The sequence below is a fragment of the Bombus vosnesenskii genome, unplaced genomic scaffold, assembly GCF_011952255.1.
Source record: "Bombus vosnesenskii isolate JDL3184/JDL3185 unplaced genomic scaffold, Bvos_JDL3184-5_v1.1 scf7180000013264, whole genome shotgun sequence".
Lineage (NCBI taxonomy): Eukaryota > Metazoa > Arthropoda > Insecta > Hymenoptera > Apidae > Bombus > Bombus vosnesenskii.
In genome coordinates, this window is record NW_022882924.1 from 5,580,346 (window position 1) to 5,603,875 (window position 23,530).

Genomic DNA, 23,530 nt, shown 5'->3' on the forward strand with positions numbered 1-23,530 from the left:
TCGAACCACGCTGGTAAAACTCGTGTAAAACTATCCAAAAGTGGTTTCGAAATTGCTGGTTAAACAGAAGTTTGGTAGAATTTCACGGTCTGGTTGTGGAGATTACTTCTATAGAATGAAGGATTATTGGATTCCCAAGGTATTTCTACCCTAACCGCGACAAAAAAAAAAAAAACGACTCCATTAAGGAACGAGAAGTGGTTATAATTCTGAAGGGATATAAACTCCTTCTCTCGCGATTCTTAGGATAAGAAAACACTCTCTAAAGGGAGCGCTACGTATAATAAGAACATCTTGGGTTCTAACGGTAGTCGAATGGATTTTGTAATTCATCTGGATAGAACCGTATCCATCGATCGTCGGGCAGAGGATCAGGAGCGTAAAGAGTTGGGAATTTGAAGATTGGAGAGTCGCGGTCCGGGCAAGATTCGCATCGGTGGTAGGTGCATGTACGTGTGTTTGTTCGGCTGGTGAATGTCCTCCGTTCCTGGGCTTTGGCTGGGACTTCCTGGTGAACCCTTCCTTCACCCTCGTCCCTCTCTGTTCCCCGAGTTGTTCGCAGCCGAGCTCTGTGCAACGTGGAGGGAGAGAAACGAGGAGAAAGAGAGAGCCGGTGCAAGTGTAGGAGAGAGAGTGAATAACTAGGAGAACGCAAGAGATCGATATTCGAAACCCCTGTGCCGTTGGGCACCGAGCTCCTCTTGCCACCCCACGCCCAATGGCGTAGCAAGAAGGGGCAATTGGGCTAGGTACTGCCTGTTCCCAGGATACTCAACAAACGGAAGTTTGGGACAAAGAGGAGGAGCGTTATAAATTGCCCGAGACGGGATTCGGGATTTACGCGGTGCTACCGTCTGCCCCATCCCTGTCTGGCTGCATTTTTTTAACGTCGTCGTTTTCATCGAACATCCAGACTATATTTTGACGGATAATTTCAATTTTCCTATTATCACGTCGGATTTAATATCTGGTATTACGATACGGCTGGATGTTATCTTTTGTTTCGTGCGAATGGAGATAACCGGAGTATGGAACTATCTTGTTTCGACAGTAAAATGGTAATTTCAGTTGATAGAAGCTATTTATATGATGATTTTTAGAGGCACAAGTCAAAATTGTGATATTCTGATTTAAATTCAAATCTAATACATATACTTTCGTTTTCTTCGAGCATCTATTTATAGGGTACGATGGAATAGATTTGTACAGGCTACGCCGTTGCCCGTGTCTGTCCTCGTATGCATGCTATTTACCATTAGATTATCATCCCCTCATTTTTTCGTCTTTCCCCCTATCTGGCTCCGTTTGTGCTTTCTTTCGACCCCTCCTGGGCAGCTCTTTTCTCAGCGTGACTTTTTCATCCGCGTATCTTGCATCTCGCGTTGCGAATGTAACAGGCGGCAACGAGCAAACCAATTATTTCCGCCGTGATGATCGACTCACGTTCGTAATTTCGAGGCCGAGTCATTAGCGAGCCCTCTTTGCAGAGCGTTCGTTAACATTGACGCCGTTCGAGTAATAACGTGGAAATGATATTCACGTCGGCTCGCGTACTTTTTATCCTATCGATCGATACTTTCCTCGTTTGTACTCGATCACAGATAAGATAATCGTCGATCAAGTGCAGACTATGATTTTACTCGTTTACGCACATGTTGAAGAGGCAGACGTTTATAAATTACGTGGTCGACGTGATTGTTCTTATCCGAATAGAATTGCATTCGAAAATTTACTGTTTCGTATATTTGCCGTTACTATAAGGGGATCAGGAAAAGTGGGGTGCTATTTTTAACTAACAAAAGTTTCGATAGGAAATGCGTAATTCGATTTTTTTTCTTTGTTAACGTTTCATTAGCGCTGCATCGTCGTATTGTGTGATTTACCGATGCCCGAGGCACGTGGACCCATTTACGCAGCACGTGTCCTCTCAAGATTCCGCTAGGGATAGCGTTACAATATTCCGTGATGAATGCACCTCCTCCAGGTAGCTAGGGCTCCGACAAAAAAGGGGCTCTTGATTCAATTCGGAGCCTGTAATATCTTGTGCCTACAACGAAAAAGGGGAAAGGAAAAAAAGAAGTGACGAGAGACAGCAGCAAAGGGGACAAGACGCAAGGGACAAAAGTCGAGAAGTTAAAGCGATTATATTCAACGAGGGAAAAAGAACGAATCGGACGAATCATCGGATTTTGAATATCGGTTCGAGTTTAACTTTCTGGAAAATTTGGTCGATGTCCGTGCACGTTAAAAAAGGGGGGCGGGAGGACTGGGGAAGATTAAGGTAGGGGGGGAATAGTGGTGAACTATGTGGTAAAGGCACGGCGAAATTTGGCCGCATTCGCACGGTCGAAAAGCTCTTTCGTACAAGAGGGAGGTCAACCCCTGGGACGACGGTTTCCATTTTCAACGTGGCGCCTGCGTCCTCGAGCTCTGCACGGGCTACCAACCCGCCTCTCCTACGCTCGTTTCCCCTTTTCAAGCCTTCGCTCCACTCTCTTTTCTTTCCGTCGTTCGCGGAGCCTGAATTTTCACCCCTTCCTCTTCAACCCTCGAGAGTAGCGCTTGCGCACGTGCACTCCCCCGTACGTCTAGCCATTTTTTTCTTCTTCCCCTCGAATTCAACCCCCGTTCCTCGGAACACGAGACGGCGAGACCAACTTCTCTGATGAAATATTCAAATATATTTTTACGTCGAATTTATTATTCGTCGACTCTAATTGCGTCCACGTATCTATCTCGTGTTCACCGTTACTTTTAAATTTTCTGCTTTTCAATTTTTTTGGCGAACGTCGTTGAAACAACGATCCTTGAGTTGTCTTGTAGCATCCCTGTCTATGAGAGTACCGTCCGCCTCCACTCGAGTTCGCGATTAACACCTTTTCCCGGACCATCCAGCTAGCGGCGCGGCGGTTGCTTTCCCCTTTCCAACCTTTTACCGCGCTCTTCTGCCACCTGTATGCAAACTACGCCCTGCTATTTTAGAGTCGAGAGTTTCCTTTTTCTTCCAAAATCTTTGTCCCAAACGGCGATTGTTCGATCAACAGCTATCCACTAACTGCTTTTTTTTTCCATCCCTCGTTCTTCCTTTCTCCTCCACGTATATAGTCCCCGGGAGTGCTCTTTCAATCAGTATCGGTGGTTGCAAGGTCCAGAGGATCTCCAGAGGGAGCAGCCATTGTTCACGACCCTTCCCTAGCGCCTGCGTGCGTCGTGCAACTACCCTCGATTTCATTTTCTCTCTCTTTCTCTGCGTATTTGTCTCAACAGCTTTTCAGCCGATCCTAATGTCCAGATAGGTCAGAGAGCAGTCCTCTTTGATTTCTGTCCGACGCACGCGTCTCCTTAGGTCCTCTATGAACTCCTCGATCTTTTGCTTTTTCGTGTTCCTGTTTCAATCATCAAACGAGTATTACACGCGGAGTGTGGAACGATGCAAAGTTATTTTCAGCAAGAGTTATTACTTCGTCAGAATTCCTTCTGACGCATACATCCCCGTCGTAGTTACATCCGTGCAACTCTTTACGTCGAATGAGTTAACGTCACGACAATTTCCAACCAAGTATTACTTCGCGTTTCTTCGTCACTCGGCGCCTGCGTAGATTCCGCCGCCTCCGGCTACGGTTTTTCTTCGTTTCCTCCTTGCCGCTCTCCGTGGCCCGGTTTCCATCTTTCAAACCGCGTCGACGAACGGACAACCATACTTGCTGGTATCGAAAAGATGCAGCCATTGCCTTCGATCCGCTCGCGTAAATTTTTCTTTTTCTTCGATCGGTCTTTTGCTATTTTCTTTCGACCTTACCTCTCTTTTTTCATCCTTTCTCTTCGCTTTAGCTCCCTCCGTTTTTCTTGGCCGTGTTCGCGGCCATCGCAACCCCTCCATCGAGAGATGGCGTGCCGCGAGATATCGAGGCGGTGGTGGCGATCCAGGGAGAGGGTGCAGTCATTGCCTCTTTTCAGCGCCTGCGTACATTCCTCAATGTTCGTCGATCCTCCTCTATTCAACGTGCTTTCCTTGATTGTTACCTTCGACCTCTATCCTCCTCGCGGCTCCCACCCCTCTAGCCTAGGTAGAAGTAGTAGCATCGGGGGCGGTGGCGGCAGCGGGCAACAGAGGGTGCAGCGATTGGCGGCAGGGCCTGGCTCCGTCAGTTTAGTTACCGCACCACATAAAGGCATTGCGTTGTAGACACCGTTATACCCGCAACATTCTTACTATTTGCTTGTATATCTTCATTTCTGACCCTTTAATTTGACAATACGTTCGTATCGTTGGTACATATAGAATCGTCCTCACCGTATATACCGATCAATCATTCTTGCTTTCTCCCGCCCACGTGTCAACGAGATACTAATCGAAAACCGCGTGTGTTCACGCACAACTTCGAACCGCGTTTAAACTAACGAAATAGAAAGAAGGAAGAAAAGAGAGAAACGAAAAGGTCGAAGGCAAAAAGAGTACAACGGACGACAACAACAGCAACAACAGTAATCAATAGAAAACACGATTAATAGAAAACGAGTAAAACGAAATAATCGAAGTTGAAATCGATCGGTCAGCGGAGAAAGAAATTTCGTCAACAGACTTGGATCGTCGTACCACGTTCTTTCACGCGCGTCTTCGTCGGGGATCTTATGATTTCGTTCGTCCATTTCTACCTCCCCTTCCCGGATCCTTATTTTTATCCCTTCGCCTCCTGGAACGGTCAGCTTCTCGAAGATCGATCTCGATCGACGTACACGCGGCTCTCCTTCTAACTTCGTGTAAAAAAGAAAGAGAGAAAGAACGAAGGAAAAGAAAAAGATAATTAAAGCTACGAGGATAAAATATACGTCGCCGGTTCTCCACGAAGATAATTCAGTGTGCGATACGTTGACGAGGTTGGTGTTAAAAATACAGAGAGCAGGAATCGTCGTCTGGAAGATCCTTTAGTCGGCAGAAGAGGTCTTGAGGAGAAGGAAAAAGGAAAACGTACGGATGAGAAAGGGAGAGGTAGAGGGAGAAAGACGAAGTAATAGTGTTGGCCGGTGGGTGTGAAAGAGAGACACTCGAGGGTGTGTTCCGTGATTTTCTTCGTCATTTTTTTCCCCCTTTCGTTTCGTCGATACATTAACAAATCAAGTGTCATATGTACGTGCGATCGTCGTGTATCCAGTAGGTTCGATTGTTTTTATAAAGTATAGACTGTAATTCTTCGTTGTCGATCGAAGAAAGTGCGAGAGAGATATCTGGAGAAGGACTTGAACTTGTAATTCGTCGCCGTAATTCGACAAACTTGGCCGTTTAAAAATCGATTAAAATTATCGCGTAAAACACGGGCATGGATCAGAACGAAAAATAAACGAACAAACGGATAAACGAAACACGCACACATCGTCGTTTAAAGAACGAGAATTAAATACGAAACGGAACAAAGAACGAGCATCAAACGAGATAACAACGAAATGAAAATCTAGCGATATAGATAATATATACAAAAAAAGGCAGAGATAACACTTCATTAAAAAAAAACTAATAAAAACGCAAAAAAAAAACATTAACCCACCGTCGTTTCGTTCTACGCCCAGATATCGGCATCCTCCAACCACTGATTTTCATCGTTAACCGGTATGTTCATTTGTTTCTTTACTTTTGTTGCTTCTGTGATTCTGACCTTCGAATTATTATTATTGTTCTATTCTTATCTTGTTATTATTGTTGTTATTATTACCGTTATAATTGCAAACATTATTATCGATCTCTATGTATATCGATCTATGTGTTTTGATAGCGCGCTATCAGGTGCCGATCATTATAATATATGTTTGTAAACCCTTTGCCGGAACATCCTTTATACAGGACCAAACGAAGGATCCTTCCGGCAGCCATGATCATTCTCCTTTATCGAACTTATTTTTCTCGCGTTCTCTTGGCCGATTACGGGGATCGTTTTCCCCTCATTGCTTCGTAGAAACATATTTCAAATTTTGTTAAATTCGTTTCAGCTTCATTTCAAATTCAAATTGATTTAAATTTATCGTTATCCCATCAGAGAAAAAGATATAGATACCGATCTTGGTGTAAAAGGAATTGAGATGTTAATTCGTCATAGCAATCGATTGACATTGGGCGTGAATTCTCAGTTACGATAAGCACGATTTAAAAAGTATTTCTATCCGTGGAACACGGTGAAAATATCGGCGCGCAACAACTGACGTTTTTCTACGGCGCAGTATCGCGGGCTAGAGAAGTTTGGGCGTGGCAGCCGAAAGCAACGTGGCCAGGAGAACGCGAACGCAGACTCCAAACCCACGGTTCTCCGGCCAACTTTCAGTTCGAATCCTTCTTCCCACTTGCGGAGCAACCGGCGAAAGAGCAAACGGAAAAAAAAGAATCGAAAGAAAAAAAGTCATAATTAAACGAGGAAAAAAAGAAAGACGAGAAACTGAAAACGAGAGAGAAATACGGTCTCGAAAAACACGGTCGATCGAATATGTTGAATATGTTCGGTAACAAGATGATGGAAAACGGCGAGAGTGTGCATGAAGGATCAAGCAGATCCAGGATGGAGCAACTGGCACTGCGGGTCCTCGTCGAGGACAAGCAGGAAGTCTCGAGAGGGACGCTTCCGTCCGCGATGGCCTCGATCACAATGGTGCGTGAGAGGGATAAAGGGGTGTTAGATAGTGTGCCAATGAACGTTTTCAGCGAACACGATCTTACAGTATCGCTTCCTTCCGTTTTCCTATGTTTCACCGTAACGATTTCCGTTCCGCCTTTTTGTGCCAGAGAAATTACGATATCGCCATCTTTTATTTCTTCATTTCGCTCGTTTCGATCCGTGAGACTATTTCATTTCTGAACCAGATTGTTCCAACGAAACGCAAGATGAAAATATCGAGCGGAGAAAGGAAGAAGCTAAGAGACATAGCTCCTCTAATGTCTAAGCATCGTACGTTACTTCTCCTCTTTCGGGTCTTTTTCTATGAAAATTCCCAGGCGAACAACACGATATCAAAGATTGACCGAGGGTTGCGAACCTAGTAGGAGGATGATAGAGTGGAATGGTTGTGAAAGAAGGATAGAAAAGCGGCAAGTGGGAGAGAGACTAGGTCTAGTTGGGGAAGCTCGTATTGATCGTTTCTGGGTCCATGTGACGCGCCTGCGTTTTGCCGTGGGGTAAAATCGTAGCGAGGGTAAACTATGGGGAGGAGGGTGGAAGAGCGAGAAGAGAGAGAGAGAGAGAGAGAGAGAGAGTGCCGTGCCGGGGTTCATATACCCCCAGGGCAACTGCAACGTTCCACCGTACCACCGACCAATCAATGGAGCTTCTCTACCTCTCTGTCTCACCCTGTTTCTCTCGTCTCTTCTCCCTCCGTCCATTCGTCATTCTTTTTCTCTCGATTTTCCTCCGTTCTATTCGCGACTCTTCGTCCATCATACGTAATATGATTGCATCGTACGCGTCACACACGCGCCGTCCCCTTCCCGAGATTTATACGGTATTAACGTTGACAACGCCGAGCATCCTGCCAACGCCACCCTTGCGGATGCGTGTACCCACGCACCGCGGCAATCTATCGAAACTTCGTTCGAGTTTAAACAGAGCTATGCTAATCCTGCTAACGAGTTATCGAGGACGAAAACGACGGCAATATAGGGAATGGAGGTAGCCGACGTGGCTCTCCTATTAAACATCACCCTAGGTCTTTGAATAAACGATGGTCTCGACATGAGTGGTGCCGTGAAAATTGTCCTGCCTCGTTTGATGTTGCTTATTTCTATCGCTATCTTTGAAGTCTCTCTGAGACCCTGAACGGAGTTACAGCGTCGAATTTCATTAACCGGCTCATTTCATTTCCATTCCTTTGCCCGTGACGTCGATGACGCTTAAGTTAACGACATAGGTAGCTTTTTCATCGTTTAATCGGTACGACGTATGAAAACCATGGCGCGTACCATCGTAGGCGAAAAGAATTTTTCGATCATCCGGCTATGACCGGACGCTACTTTTCTCTTCACGAGCATTTGTTTACTTTACGTAATCACTCTTTGTGGTCTTCGAGGAGAGTAGTAAGGTTTCCCTGGGTACTCTGTGATACGATCATTGCCTCGTGAGAGAGAAACGATCCACGGATCGACGCGTACAATTGCGTTGAAACGACGACGGGAGAAGCGACGCCGAAGCGCGACCACCAACGAATCGATCGATCGCACCTTAATTAGCACAGCGATTACATGCTCGCTTGATCGATTCACCACATTCGGCCTCTGTTTCCCTAGGTGGGGTCGGCTCGTCTGTTTCGTGCAGATGCTCGTTAAAATCGTCATCCCTCTTCTATCGTTTTCAACGATAATACCAACGTTCGACCCTCTGACGCGGAATATGCATATCCATCGACTATAGCAGAGGTGAAACGTTCTCTTGGTCGTTGAGAATTATTTATACGTCCTTTATAATTATTTATCCCCTCGCATGTTTAACTTTGTATTTAGGGAACTATTTTTATCAACGTTTACCGTTGCTCTTTCCGTTACTTTCATTGTCGTATTTCAGTTGTTTTCGTCACGCGTCGAACTTATTCCTCACGGAATGCCTATAGGTCGAGAAATAGGAAAGTTGGTGGATTATCGACGAATCTCACCGAGAGTTCAGTGACCCTAGGAAAACTTCACGGACGGAATTACTGCTCCCGTGGCGGAGCTGAGTAGAATTATGCTCGTGCACGGCCGTATCGGCGGATCGATGACGAAGGTGGGGCCAAACCCCAAAAACGTAGACTTCGACAGCTGGATCATAACCGAACGAAAGAACAGGGTTGTTCGATTCACGTTTGTCAACCACGCACCTACGAACGATTCACGATCTATGTTTCTTCACGCTTTTGATCTCTTCCACAGGAAGATATTAAATCTTTCTCGCTGAAAACTGCGTGTAACGCGTTTCTTTATCGAAACGTTCGTAAAACATTACGCGCAAATCGAAACTACCGGTCGTACGAGCGAGAATAAAAAGCGATTCTAGACATTAATAAGGACAAATTTCCCTCTTGGTTCAACGACCAGAATATTGTTTCGCCGTTGGTTGTCGCTAAGGCGATCAGAGGCCGGCAAACTTTCATAATTCCAACGGTAATGCGGTGACAACTTCCTGTCGCACCGTGTGGCCGGTTTTAAAGCCACCGAACATAATGAAACGCGTTCGCATATGCGTCCACTACGTGTCCCTATTTTTTTCTGCATACCGTTTCGCATCTGTTGCAAGTCCCGTACCCCGGTCCCAGTTTCGTTCCCTCTTTTCTCATGCGGCTAGACAATACCGACTTGCTCCCTCGTTCTCTTTCTTTCGTCAACGTTAGGTCCGGTCATGTACGTAATATGCAAAGAACCTGGTCAATCGTTCGTGTCCCAACGAAAGCAGGAAGTCAATCGAAAAAATCGTTTCTTTGTTTAATTCGTTAAGGCGAGCGAATGTAAAGGTCGTTTTTCGATAGTGATTTTAAAGGAGAAATTGATAGAGGCAGCGATGTAAAGTATAAATTGTACTTTCGTTACGAAGGCAAGATGTTTTCGCTGTTCCTAATTATATCGAAAAATCTGAGTAGATCGATGATACGGCTTATCGTCGTTCCAATGCATAGATATGAGGCCAAGACAGGCTTTTCCGTATAACTCCATCGTGTATATTTATAGTGTTTATACGTGGATGTATTTATAATTTCAGTGGTAGATGGTTGGTGGACAGTTGGTGCATGCACCGACGAGCTGTGTGCCGATTACTCGTGCTTTTGGAGCATTCAACGGTTAACATAACGCGAATTCTTTCGAGTCAATTCGCTGTTCTCTCTAACCGGCTGCAAAGTGCAGAGACCTCTCGGACATTTATAAAAAGACTGGCGAATGATCGCTATTAAATTTTCGTAAGTTTTCGCAATAGCTTTAAAAATGATTCAAGGCGAGGATGCATCAAACAGATGCGTGTCCAGGAAGTTCTCGCAAAATAGTTTGATTCGTTTGGCGCAGTGACGTAATATAACGGAAATGAATTTCCGAAAACACGAACTTGCGGTTATTGGCACGACCGCCAAGTGTTGCTCGGCTTGTTTCGTCAGCGGTGCATAATTTTGGCGTACTGTCATTTTCGAGACTGGCCTCGCTCGATCTGCGGAGATAAAGCCAGGGTAAGGTCAGGGATTCTTCCTCGTTACTTTCCCGCGTTCGTGGCCAGCCACTTGCATCGCTTTTGGAAATTATTCGTAGCGAAAAGGGTGAAAACAGTGCCAAAAATCTAAAATGGCAAAACTCTAAACAAATCGAGCATAAAGTGCGTACGTAGAAAGCGACGATCGATGAATCAAAGTAAAGCAATTGGAGTGGGATAATCAGGCAGAAGGTTCCCCGAGTACGTCGACTTTATCCTTGAGATTTTTCACCTCGTTGACTTTGACTCTCGCGCGAGTTGTAGTGTTTTGTCAGACGCGGATTTTTCTTTTTTTTTTTTCTTGCCGGTTCTCCTCGAAAGATTCAATTTCATGGTCTTTGGCAAATGGCCACCAGCGAGTTTCGACGATGTAATTCATGGTTTCGAGTTCACTACCGATCGAGTGCGGCCTCGTAAGGGGTAAAAGTACTCTTGTATCGACGCGATAGCGCACCGAGACGACGGGGGTCAAAATCCGTGAAGGGGTGGTCATGATCTGATGCAAGGGGTGATGCAAGCAGGGTGAGGGAGGCTGGAGGAGGGCGGTATACCTTCTGCCTCGTAATGTCGGGGAGCCATGTTGCAAACATTTCCTAACGAACAAACCCCTGCAAACATCTCGAGGGGACACTGAAATATTGTATGCGAACTGTCTGTACTTTGTCCACTCTCTTGTTAACAGGACGCGATTGAAACAAAGTGACAGGTGTTACTTTTAAACCGAACGACAGAATAAACAAAAATCGTGACGCGCTACTCGACTCTCGAGATTGTAAGCGTTCAAGAGCGAACCGTGAAAGATTTATAGCTTTACTTTGCAAATAATTTAAACGCCGTGATACAGCGTGGAAATTGGAAATTTGGCAAAACTAGACGAGGGGAAAAAAAGGATGTTTAGAGGGGCCAAAGAGTTCGATCGGCGATGGGAGGTCACAGTTTATTTAAGAACGCGCATACGTCTCTTATTAGTTCGATCGGCAACCCCTCGCAGCGTACGCGCGAGTCGGTAGGAGGAGATACGTAATAAAACGAGGGGTTCGTAGTGGGCTGGCGACGAGCTTAGCCGAGGGTGCGCGATCGCTACCGAATCAAGCCGACGTTGACCGAACGAGCTCGCCGAGCTGTGCAAGTCGCTTGAACGCGACTGGCGTGTCCAGTCTCTAGGCAGCCTCCGCCCGTGTTGTATCGTTATTTCCGTTTCCTTAGTATAGTGTTTAACGCTTTAATTTCTAGTCTCGCGTAACCCTCTACACATTCACATATACACGCATATACATACACACGTATATCGTATTCTATTTTTTTTACACACATACATACACACATACGCGCACGCGCACATATACACGTACGTTTACATCATACCCACCGTATACCTCCGACCCCTCGTTTTCTTTATCACGATCGACGAATACGAAATTTGGTGATCCCGTTTTACGACGATATCGAACGCGACTAATTTTCGGCAGAGCCGCTCGTACACATACACGTACACTCACACGTATGTGCTCGTCAAAGTGAAACCGAGGGACCGTCGACCAGGAGGCGAGCATAAATGCCGATTTACGAGCGCTCGCGTCGTACTTTTCTTTCATTGATTTCCCCTTCTGTTCCGGGCGGCGGTGCGAGAGCGTGATAGTAGGTGCACGTAAAGAGAGAGAGTTAGAGAGAAGACCAGGGACCGGCGCGATACATCGATCAGCACCACGAGAGTAGTCGCGTAGCACGGGCCAGTTGCACGTTGCTCGGTTTCGCGTGCGACCGAAAAGAGCTTTCGGAAGAGAAAAGGGAATAAACGTCGAGAGACGGAGAGGAAAAGAAATAGTACGGAGAGTGTCGCGTCTCGAAAAAATAAAGAAAAGTGTTTTCTGTGTTTCTGTGTGGATGTGTGTCGTGTGCTTACGCGTGCATCGATCGTAAAGATAGAAAGGTGTGGATCCTGAAAAGACCGTGGAAACAGGTAAGCCGGGTTGAAGATACGTTCTCTTCGCTTGCTCGGGTTTCCCGATTTTCATCTGTCTTCCATCCACTTTAATCGCAAATATCTCATTGTCAGTGAGAGATACGCTGGATGCTGCGTGTGCAGCAGCTCGTTCTTCGAGGGGTTTCGGAGCACGTGCCTTGCGAGTTTCGTGGCACATTCTCATTCTCACCCTTTGCTTTCTGCATGCTTTCGTCGTCGTCGTTCTTTCTACACGCCACCCGTCCGCCGCTTCGGTCCCACCATCATCCTCATGACCGCCACTTGCCTTTACCCTTTTCCCCTCTGCTGTGTGCCGCTGCTACATATTCCTTTCCGATAGCAGGACGAGCTACTGCGTTTTTGCATGGCTCGCGTGTACATGCGTGCGTGCGTGTGTGCTTTCTCGCGCGGAAAGGGGCGTCAGCGAGCGCGGGAGGGGATTCCCTTGGAATTGTAGCGAGAGGAAGGGGTCTCGTGCGCGCACCACAGAAAGCGAGAAAGAGGGAGACAACTCCCGAACCACGACCGAGCGAGAAAGATAGAAGGAAGGGTGAGGGAGGGGTGAACCAGCGAGGCAGGGACCGAGGAGTCGCGCTCGTATTGATCGGTCCCGGCCACGCGATTTTCACGATCCGTCGCCATGGCCACCTGGCCACCGGCTGAAGATCGTATCTGCCAAGCGTACGTGAAAATCGAACTTTAACCCCCTGCAAGACCCACCTGCTACCTTCGTTCGAAATTTAGATTGTCTTCGGGGAAATCTCCGGATATCCTCCCCTCAAGGATATTGAATCCTCGCTTCTTCGTTAGTTCTGTTAGCTGCATTATTTATAGTATATTAATCTCTTAATTTACAACATCGAATTATAAATGACGGACTATAGTTTCAAGGTAATAAAAGCAGGTTGTACTCTTAGCAAAGTTCCGTACGAACTCTAATTTCAGTTGCAGTTCGTTACACCGAGGATCATTAAGTAGAAATTACGCGTAACACTTCTCATAATTTTTCCATATCGTTAAGCGCTTTACAAAGTATATGAAACCGTAATTATCGTAATTTTCAATCTCGTTTCGTAATCTCTGTCTTTAAAAAAATTAGATTCGATATATAATATACTTAAACACCTGTGAGTTAAAATTGAAAGCGATAAAGAAACGTGGAAGGCTATCTGTCGCTGAACGATTCCCCGAGAGACGATCGTAAACGGAGATCGACTTTTGCGAGACCAAGTCTGGCGAAAGGGGGTGGCTTTCCGCATTGTGGTGCGGACAACCCCAGGTTGCGCGTATATGCGTACACGCATCCATGCATAACGTCCATTGTCGTCGGATAATGACGGTGGCACAGGAGTCGCGTTTCGAAGTCACCGGCGAACGATACTTTTTCGATGCGTTCTTCTCGTCCGACAATGGGGTTTCTCGGCTTCCATTCTGCCGTCCTAAAATATCGCGATGCCGGCCATCGGAGTAACAGAGACAGAGAGAACGTGGATCGATAACTACGGAAGATGCGGGGCTACGATAACTGCTGGCTCCGACATTTTCTCCGACTGCTGAGCGCGCCTTTTTCTTCGCCTCGTTCGTAAACACCATCAAGCCCACCAAGTAATCTGTTGAAGAATACCGTCGGCACTTTTCGAAGGGGTTCATTCTGTGCCATACACACAACAGTCTACGGATTATCTTCGAACAATCTTTTGCTTCTACTAAAAGTTTTGCTATTCTTAACGCGTCGTTATATCTTTTTGGAAAATTAGAAACCGTGATATTTATAGGCGGACTCTTGGAGTCTTATAATTTTCTGGTATAAGGTTTCTGTAAAATTACTAGTCACGAGCGTAGCGATATAGGTTTCGTGGATTTAAAATTTCGTGGAACGTTCGTCCTGAGTTAGGCTTCTTTCCTTCAAGAGGATTCGATTCCCCTAATAGGAAATGTTGTTGGAAACCTTTCGAAAGGCTCCCAGGAGGTCTTTGACACCCTGTAACCGTAACACGAAAGCTATGTCTGATGCGTTTCGAATAGGAAATTTGAATTAACACAGGCGTCCGCCGTCGTAGTTTATTCTTTCCCATGTCTCGTGTTGGATACGGCACATTATTCGATGCATACGATAAAAGCTATCTATCCTGTACATATAATAAAAGATATCTCATGAGAGAACGTGGTCAGTTCGATTGGGGTGACCACAGCCATGAGACACAGAGGCTCCCAGCGTGGGGTGGCTCCAAGGACAGCTGATGACTACGTTGAACGACTGACAGAAGCTAGGAGGCGGAAGGGAAAGAGAGAATTAAAATGTACACCACCGATAGCTCGTGCCGGGTCTGATATACGTACATGTCGTGGCAGCTGTGTGTATTCGCCTTAACCATGAACACCATCGGCACCCTACGGCCATCGCGTATAATTCCCCTTTCTCTCTTTCCCTTTTTTTTTTTTCGCCTTTTATTTTGTTCGCTTTCTGTCTCTTTCGCTCGAGGCGTGTGCGACCACATACCGGGTGTTTCGATCAAAATTACTTAATTCTTCTTACGGGTACGTTGGAATAGGAATCGATAGACGATCGTTCGTCGAGATCGTTGACCTTTTGAACTAGAAAATATTAAACGTTAAGTTTCTGCGTCTATTCATTTTTTAAGTATCCACGGCATTTCCGCTACGTTTGATTAGACATTTGCTAAAAATATCATTTGTTGTGTTAGAAGAAAGAATTTGGTATATAACGAAGTTTAATTGGAAGAAAGATGTACAAAATTTTAAAAGGGAACGGAATGGTAGACGTACGATTGATATTGGACACCCTGTAAACGCATCGAGTTCGGTAGTTTGGTTGGAAGGGCGGAAGGGGAAGGCACGAGGGAGGCGAGCCCTTTAAACCAGAAAGGGGGGTCGTCGCCCCTTTAAATTATCCGCGTTTCTATTGGACCTTACCCTCGTCCCTACCAACCACCACCTCCGCCTGTTCTTTTCACGCTGTGTTTTGAAAGTCATTGTCAGATTACGTCAGCATCCAGTTGCGTGAACCATGAATTTTCGTAAGTTGCCCGTAACCGTGCCACGCGTCTTGTCTTCTCCAGTTGCTTTTAATTTAATCTACGAGAAAGATAATGATCCTCGCGTGTGGTTACAGCTAAAAAAAAAAAAAAAAAGAAAATTAAAAAAATAAAGAAAAAAAAGAAAAAGCCTTTTTCAAATGCTTAAAAAAATTCTTCGTCGTAAGCGAATCGATTCGAACAATTCGTATATATGTATTAAGAACTGTTTATAATGCTTTGTTTTCATTAGCGAAAATATGCTTGTTACCATGTAAATACCTAATATGAGCAAAGACCTATGTCTCTTCGAATTTGTATTGTCAGTGCCGCAAGAAGCTTATGCATCATTTACAGCGTGTTGATTAGCAGGCGTTTTTACGTCCTTCAAAATTCCAACGACAGCCCGTGTTTATACTTGTCTGTTTCTTCCTGTGTTCTTCCTCGTCGCCTCGATAACCTAACTTTGACATGTTAGTTGAATTTATCGAGGAGCCCCTAGCGAGATATCAATATTATCGTTGGGATAATTATTTCAATAAAAAAAAAAAAATGTACATGCGAAATTCGGGGTCCGCGAGTAGTCGAATGGAAACCGGGAATTTATCGTTATAATTTTACAAAATATTCGAACAACGTTTCAATGGTTGAGTATCACTGTCTGTCTCTTGAGTTCTCAGTGACACACTTGTTTCCTTACACGATAAATAAACAACAAGGTGATCGATTGCATTGTAATAAAGAGCTTTAGAAGGTATCGTCGATCGGTAGACGCCAGACGATTGACATTGTCGATGCTGACCCAAGAGAGTACCGAGAGATAGAGGACGAAACTATTTTAGCAAAATACATAGAAGCTGAAAAGAAACGTATCAGCTATTCGTTGCGTAACGATAAAAGGACGCTTTCTTGTTTCAGATTTCGTACGTAGTTAGAGAGAACTCGGTAGAAGACTGCAATGATGGCGAACGGAATGGACACAGTCGTGCAACAAAATGGTGGATCCACCCTCGGACAGGCCTCGCAGGAAGAGTCCAAGACGAATCTCATTGTAAATTATTTGCCACAGAGCATGACACAGGATGAGATTCGATCCCTCTTTGCGAGCATAGGCGAGGTGGAGAGCTGCAAGTTGATTCGCGATAAACTCACCGGTAAGTTAAAACTTCCACTGCATCCGTTATCGCGGTCGATGCTAAACGATCGTTATTGAAAAATTTGGAGAAAATCCCTTGTTCCAGTGTGATGGAATAACAGACAGTTGCTCATTGTTGTGATAATTTTAGCGGAAAGTTACTATTACGATAGTACGGATAAACGTTCAACATAAGAAGAAGTTACGTCTTTCTACACTTGTTTATCGATTTCTAGACGTTACCGAGGGACGGTGTTTAGTCTTGGTCGAGTATTCGGCATCGATTCGTCTGCGCCTGTTTATTTTGTATCAGTCCCCTTTGAAAGCCTTTTCAAATCGAATACAATCTCGTAAAGACGCGATACAACTACGGTACACAGTATAAATCATTAGGTCACAAGTTGAATAATACAAATATCGCAGTTTCAAACATCACGTGCCCATTGATTTCCTACATTTTTATCATGATACTAAACACTCGTAACGTCACTCCAGATGATATTTCTTTAGAATACCAACAATCAGTCAGAGTTCTCCTTTTCTTCGAACAATCGTACGAAGAGGATGAGCTACACCACACGTTTTCATCGTCGAAGAATCCATCGAATTTTTATCGATAATCTCGGGAAGCTGACCGAGGAATAAAGGAACGATTACGCAACAACGTGTTTCCGTTATCTTGGTCGACGAATTTTTCCGCTGCGCTGACTGACCGTGCACGTTCGAGTGCGCGTAATCCAGCGTAATTTCGCCTGGCGTACTCCCGTCTCTGAATTCCGTGCGTTAGTGGAGAGCACGTGCGTGGACGTCGCGACGCTATTTCGGGCATCGGAGTAGCGGGGGCGTCGTTTGGTTCGAGCCTCTGCCGCTTTATATTCGACCTCGCCGCGATCTCTCAGGGCCGTATTGCACCGCCTGCGTTTCCTGTTTTTCAAAAACACTCGTCGCTGTCACGTACTCGTTTACTCAATGAACGAACACGCGTTTACTGTACGCGAACTCTGCGTTTTCTTCGAATCATACCTTTTAATAATCGTAAAAGGCGGAAATATCGATCTACGTGTATCTATCTGTTTTTAAGTGTCCAATAGTCTAATATGACGGTTTATTTTCTGTTACAGGTCAGAGTTTAGGTTACGGTTTTGTTAACTATCACCGGCCTGAGGATGCTGAGAAGGCGATAAACACGCTCAACGGTCTTCGTCTGCAAAACAAAACGATCAAGGTTCGTTCTCCTTAAATATCTCTAGACATACCAAACTATCTATTTATTAGGATTTCTTTAGATATATATATTTGGAATTAAATACTCGACTTGCGAGCTAAAGTTCCCATGAATGATCTGATTTATACGCACTACACGGGTTATATGCTATCACGAACTCGAGTCTACTTTTAATCCCAGTGTAACGGAGCCTTTCATTAACGCATTTACATAGTTTGGCCAGAAATAAATTAGCCACAACTCGGGAACAAAAGGCTCGCGAAAATCTGTAATAGCTTGTCGTTATTGCGTTTTCTCGCGAAGTCGCGCTTCGCAGTCATTATTTTGTCAAAGCTAATCATTTGAAATATGTTATACGAACGAGATTATTCATGATATTAGACGGTGTGGCGATGATGGAAATAGGCTGGCGTGAATTCAAAGACACTATCGCATCTGCTATTTATTAACTCCACCAGAACAGATAAAATTGTTCCGCTCACGTACCACGTACATGATGTTAATCCACTGAAAAAAGAAGATCGAAGTAGAGTGTCTCCTATCTCTAGTTTCTTCCGAGTCACGTATAACGCATTTACCTACAAACTTTTCTAATTCTGACTCGCGTTACTTTTCTATCGGTTGGTATAATTAACGAGTGTTCACCTTGGCAGGTATCGTACGCGAGACCGAGCAGCGAGGCGATCAAAGGGGCAAACCTGTACGTGAGCGGTTTGCCGAAGAACATGACGCAACAAGACCTGGAGAATCTATTCAACCCATATGGCAGAATCATCACATCGCGGATACTTTGCGACAACATCACCGGTAAGTTGCTAATTACCTGACAACTGACGAGGATCGTATCGGCCAGTAGAATGTAATCAGCCCTGTGGAAGGCCATGGAATTCGGCAGCTCTAAGGGGAAAATGCCGTTTCCCTTCGCTTTGTTCGAAGAGCAAAGTAGATCGAGACCGCGCGAATCAGACTCGCGCCCGTTCAATTAAGGAGATTCGTTAGGAAGCTTGGTGAACAATTTGACGAAGAATTATAAAAAGTAGGCCATGGGGTTTTAGTCGTATTGTGGGGTGGATCGGTGCGCCTGCAATCAGAGCGAGAACGAACACGATCGTTGTGAACGAGTGACGGATATTTCAATTAAATTTTAGACAGCGAACGAGAACGCTGTATACACTTTTCGTTGGTCGATGTCGTCTCGGAGCTGCGTGATCTCGTTTACGCATCTTTCATTCCGATCTGTTTAACGATTGCTACTTTCTTCCTTTCTTTTTCTCTCGTCCATTTTTCTCTTTAGTTAGTAACAAAGAACACTTTGTATTCGAGATCATTCGAGAGGACACACGATCGCAAATTTTCGTTTTTGATTCCATACTCTTTTGTCTTTTTTTCGCTCGTTATTGTTATTTACGTTCTCAGCTTACTTTTTTGTTAGCAGTGCATTCTATTTGCATCCCCAGTTTCACGCACAGCCTCATGGCCTAACCACCCTGTACCGTTACATTTCTTTTATATCCATATTGGCGTTTTTCGTTGTTGGTTCCTCTGATTGTGAGTTGTTACCTTTCATTTTGATACATTCGTTACCATCGTTCGCACGATTAATCAGTTCTGTTTTCGTTTCTCTCTTTTGTTCCTTTTTGGTTCCTGTTTTTCGTACTGTGTCATTAATTTTTGGTGTTCTACCGTTGTAGCTTCATAATTTTATTTATTTTCTTATTACGACACTGGTGTTAGGATGCGTATCGTACGTGGAACCCACCTCTGTTTCTTCCTTCGTTCCTGGCTTGCCTGTATTACACTCGTTCCACAGTGCGATCCTCGATTCGAACGATCAATTTCTGTTTTTCTTCTTTTCCTTTTTTTTTTCTTTTCTTTTCTTCGTTATTGTTGCGTTTCGTTTCTTTGCATTTTTCAGTTTATCTTCGAGTACTGTTTGAACAGAAAGCAAACAAAAACGAGACTTCTTTACATACTTAAGGACGAAGAAATTTTTAGGCGTAAAACATCTAACAGAATGATCGCTCGCCCCTTATTCATCTCATTGCGACCAATTTTGATTTATTGTTTCTTCAGACACCGATTATTTTGATTATTCGACATCATGAAAGAGTGAATATCATACGAGGAACGTTGTCGAAATTTATTTCCAGATCGAACGTCTTTTTTCTCTGTGCCTAGTGTTGAATCCATTTGAAACCTCATGCTCTATTTATTTGTTCCTTTCTTCCAATTTGAATTCATCGTAATTTCAAGATCACGAGATTCAATACTTTTCGAGAAAAAAGCGTTCTCCCTTTGTTTTCTTTCTACTACTTTCTTTTCTTATTTTCTTCTTTCTTTTATTCTCGTCAATTTTTATTCTTTCTTCCGGTTATTCGTTATTACATACCCTCCCACCTAGACGAATCAGGGGCGAGCGAATCGTGTATGCTGCCAGTTGACTTTTAACGTGATATGATTTTTTCCGTTTCTGTTTAGTACGACAGTTTGTGACCGGCGGCGGAGACTATTTGCCCGGTACGTAACTCATACAACTCTTTTTTCTTTTCCCTCATTACGTCGAAGCTCAAACAAAAGCAGCCGTTTTTCAGTCAATTTTTTTTCTATTTTTTTAAATTGTTCTTATATTGTTTTCCTTCGTATGCTTCGGTTTTCGTTCGTCTCGCGAAACAATTACTTAGACTGTCACCGATATAAAAGATTAAGTTAAATTTATATTATTAGCAACGGAGAGAACAGGAAGTAAGAGAACGAATTTCTCGCGAGGAACGAACGATCAACCATGCGAAACAAAAGAAAAAGAGAAACCAATAGAAGACAAGTGACTTCTTGTTCTCTCCTATTTAATTTTATAATTTTATATTACTTCCTCTTGATTTTCTCATTGGCTGCTTTTTTTCACGTGACCGCGACAACAGCTACAAGACCAAAATTTTTAATCCCGAGCGCCATTTTTGTTTCTTTACGCTTTTTGTCGTTTGTTATGATTATGATTTTGCGACCGTGCCCTCGATCCATGGCACACACGAACACAGACACACACAAACTCACGCGCGCACACACACGCACACGCACACGCACACCTTCTCGCCTCCTTTTTGCCGCGTTACCAAACTCATTCAGCTTCGCGGGTATCGCTTCAAAGAGAAAACATGATCGACTCACTCGAGAACACACGACATCGGTGTAAAGAAACGAATCTGTGCGCACCGAGCCACTCGTTCGAATGCACTTGGTTGCATTCTACACAGAATTCGTCGTTGATCACGGGGTGGAAAGTACAAGAAGAAGGTTCGCTGGCATTCACGATCGATTTATTAGAAATCGCCGAGTATCGTTAATGCAAAGGCAACTTTCTTCGACGAATTGGATTGCTATTGAAATGTTTCTATTAAACAATTACGATTTGTAGCTGATGGATTTCATAGAAGGTTGATTGTTACTGCGTTTCTTGAGGATTCCAAGATTTTCCAAGTAAACTGCGTTCCAATGTTTTACGTATTTCTATACATAGAATACTTTCTTAATAATAATAGTGTCCATTTTCCTTCGCTTAATCCCTCAAAATTATCCGCGATCATCGCAATGCGAATACCCTGCCTTTGCCACACCTACGAAACTCGTAGCGACAGTTTGATTGGAAGATCTTGAATCATCGAGAGATTTCTCGTAACGTCAAGAATCGCATGTACGCATAGTCACTCAACAGTCAACGAGGAATCTGCCAAAGTTCTCATATCTTCGATATCCGTTATTCGTTCGATAAAAACGTGAAAGAACGATAGTCTAATGAATAACTTGAACCGATTGACTGACAGGATTGTCGAAAGGGGTCGGTTTCATAAGGTTCGACCAGCGGGTCGAGGCCGAGAGGGCGATTCAAGAGTTAAACGGTACCGTTCCGAAGGGCTCATCCGAGCCGATCACCGTCAAGTTCGCCAACAATCCGAGTAACAACAACAAGGCGATACCGCCGTTGGCCTATCTGGCACCGCAGGCGACCCGACGATATGGCGGCCCGATCCACCATCCAACCGGCCGCTTCAGGTACATTCCACTGTCGCCACTATCCAGGTACCTACTCGCCTCTACTCGCTCTACCCAAAGATCTCTCTCTTACTCTTTTTCTCTTCTTCTTTTCTACCTTGTTTTCTTCTTCACCTTCTTCGCCTTCTTCTTCTTCTTCTTCTATTTCCATTTAGTTCGATTCAGTTTCATTTCCTTTCTCCGATTCAGTTCCTTTTTTCCGTTCCATTTTTTAGGTTTGTTTAGCGTCTCGTTCGATAGAGCGCATACCCGGCGTGATCCATCGATCGATCGATAATGAACGAAGAAATTTGTACGTTTAAATTTGATAGTTGCACGCAACGATGTGACCCGTAGAGTCTAAAACGATCGGTCGATCGATTCGCTGTTTGTCTCTTTCTCTTTGTTTACGCACTCACCGTTTAAGTACCCGAGTACACTGCAGGCTCCTCCTTACGCACCTCATCTACCATACGATATATTACCTCGTCTTCATATTTTCTTTTCATTTCTTTTCTTCCCTTTTCTTTTTCCCTCTTTCATCTTAGATTCGTCTATTCGATGTTCGACTACGTGTGAGCATGTTTCAACGCGATCAAAGTTTCATCTTGCCCGTCTCTTAAGCGCACATTTTTCATCGAGATTTTAGTTTATGTCACGTGTTCTCTTTCACGAAGAATGGTCGTCGCAGTTATCAAAAGTCAAATTTTCAATACGAACGACTTTGCACTTTCGTTGTCAGTGATACTTACGAAATTTAACAAACGCGATAGAGAATTCATGCACGCGACAGAAAATCAGAGCAAATATGCGTCAGAAAAATGTGTAGACCAGACAGGTGCTACCAGTCGGGCAATCGTTGGAAACCTTTCAATCGACCGTAGAATCGACGTTGCGATATCAATATTTCACGATCGGTTGTGACACGCGGTGAAACGCGGGAATGAAACAACGTGTATCGAGGTTTAATCTAATCGAGACCCGTGTTAATTGAAATCACTGGTAGTTACACGTAGAACGTCGTCCGGCCTTTCTTCATCGTATCATTAGCACCAGCGATTATTCCCTTGATTTCTTCTATTACTTGGATCGTTTTCTTATTCCATTCCTCCGAACATCACCTATCCAATCGCCCTTTCCCAACGAACGAGTGGTACAAGGTGGTCTCCAAAGTTAATTACCAATTACCTAGATGTAAGTCTATTGATCCAGAAAAAAATCGCATTTGATCGCGCATGAAAGACAGAAGACTGATCCTTGACCACTCTGGAAACATGGAGGAGCAAGGCACATACAAACGTTCTGTTATTTCTGTAAGTTTTCTTGGTTTTGGTCTTCGCGATCCACGGTAAGCTGGCTCGTCGAAACGATTTTACTCTTTTCTAGCACGATGGTATGATTGAAACGACGATGCGTGACAGAAAATTTGTTGAATAATTTCTCGTTCGTAGAAACGCGAGGAAGGTTTCGCGGTCCTCGGAAATGCGTTACCGTGGATGCGAGGCTGACGACGAATTCGATTAAAATGGAGTTGAGAAACGTCGATAACAAAACAGACTAGAAAAAGCAATTCTCGTCTCTCCTTCGTTCCGCGTTTCTGTGCCTCTGCAAAACACGACGCGTGCCATCACAAAAAAAAAAAAAAAAATAAGAAAAAAATTATCATTCAGAGACATGATATAACGAACGAAGATGACGATAAAGACTTTCCCTCATCATGTCATCGTGTCATTTAACTTGCTTAACAACCGGATATCGAGCGTACTTCAGGTCCGTCTGTCTGTCCATGTCAGTCAAACGCGAGTAAACTTGATGACGGAAGACTCGTGTAACCGTTGAATCGATCGAATCGAACACGTACGAAGATTCGACGATTCGAAGTGTGTCAGTAAAAAAAAAAAAAAGAAGAAAAAAAGAAGCAAATAGGAAAGAAATATGAAAAAGTAGATTAATGCGCTTCGCTTTTTT

General features: G+C 44.2%; 1 protein-coding gene across 17 annotated transcripts in view; it reads left to right on the forward strand.

Annotated features, from left to right (window-relative positions):
• The window catches only part of LOC117235796 (ELAV-like protein 2), a 40,476-nt gene that overhangs the window by 10,570 nt on the left and 6,376 nt on the right, over positions 1–23,530 (forward strand). For 2 of the 17 annotated variants that reach the window (XM_033498190.1, XM_033498195.1), the window contains exons 1-6: positions 10,288–12,138; positions 16,095–16,330; positions 17,433–17,536; positions 18,190–18,343; positions 20,015–20,053; positions 21,355–21,583. In XM_033498190.1, coding sequence (XP_033354081.1) covers positions 16,135–16,330; positions 17,433–17,536; positions 18,190–18,343; positions 20,015–20,053; positions 21,355–21,583 — 722 coding nt within the window. In that variant the 5' untranslated portion in view covers positions 10,288–12,138; positions 16,095–16,134. Of the gene's footprint in view, positions 1–4,098; positions 5,606–6,311; positions 6,633–10,287; positions 12,139–16,094; positions 16,331–17,432; positions 17,537–18,189; positions 18,344–20,014; positions 20,054–21,354; positions 21,611–23,530 lie in introns of those variants that run through there. The other 15 variants (XM_033498176.1, XM_033498157.1, XM_033498201.1 and 12 more) reach the window with 13 other exon arrangements.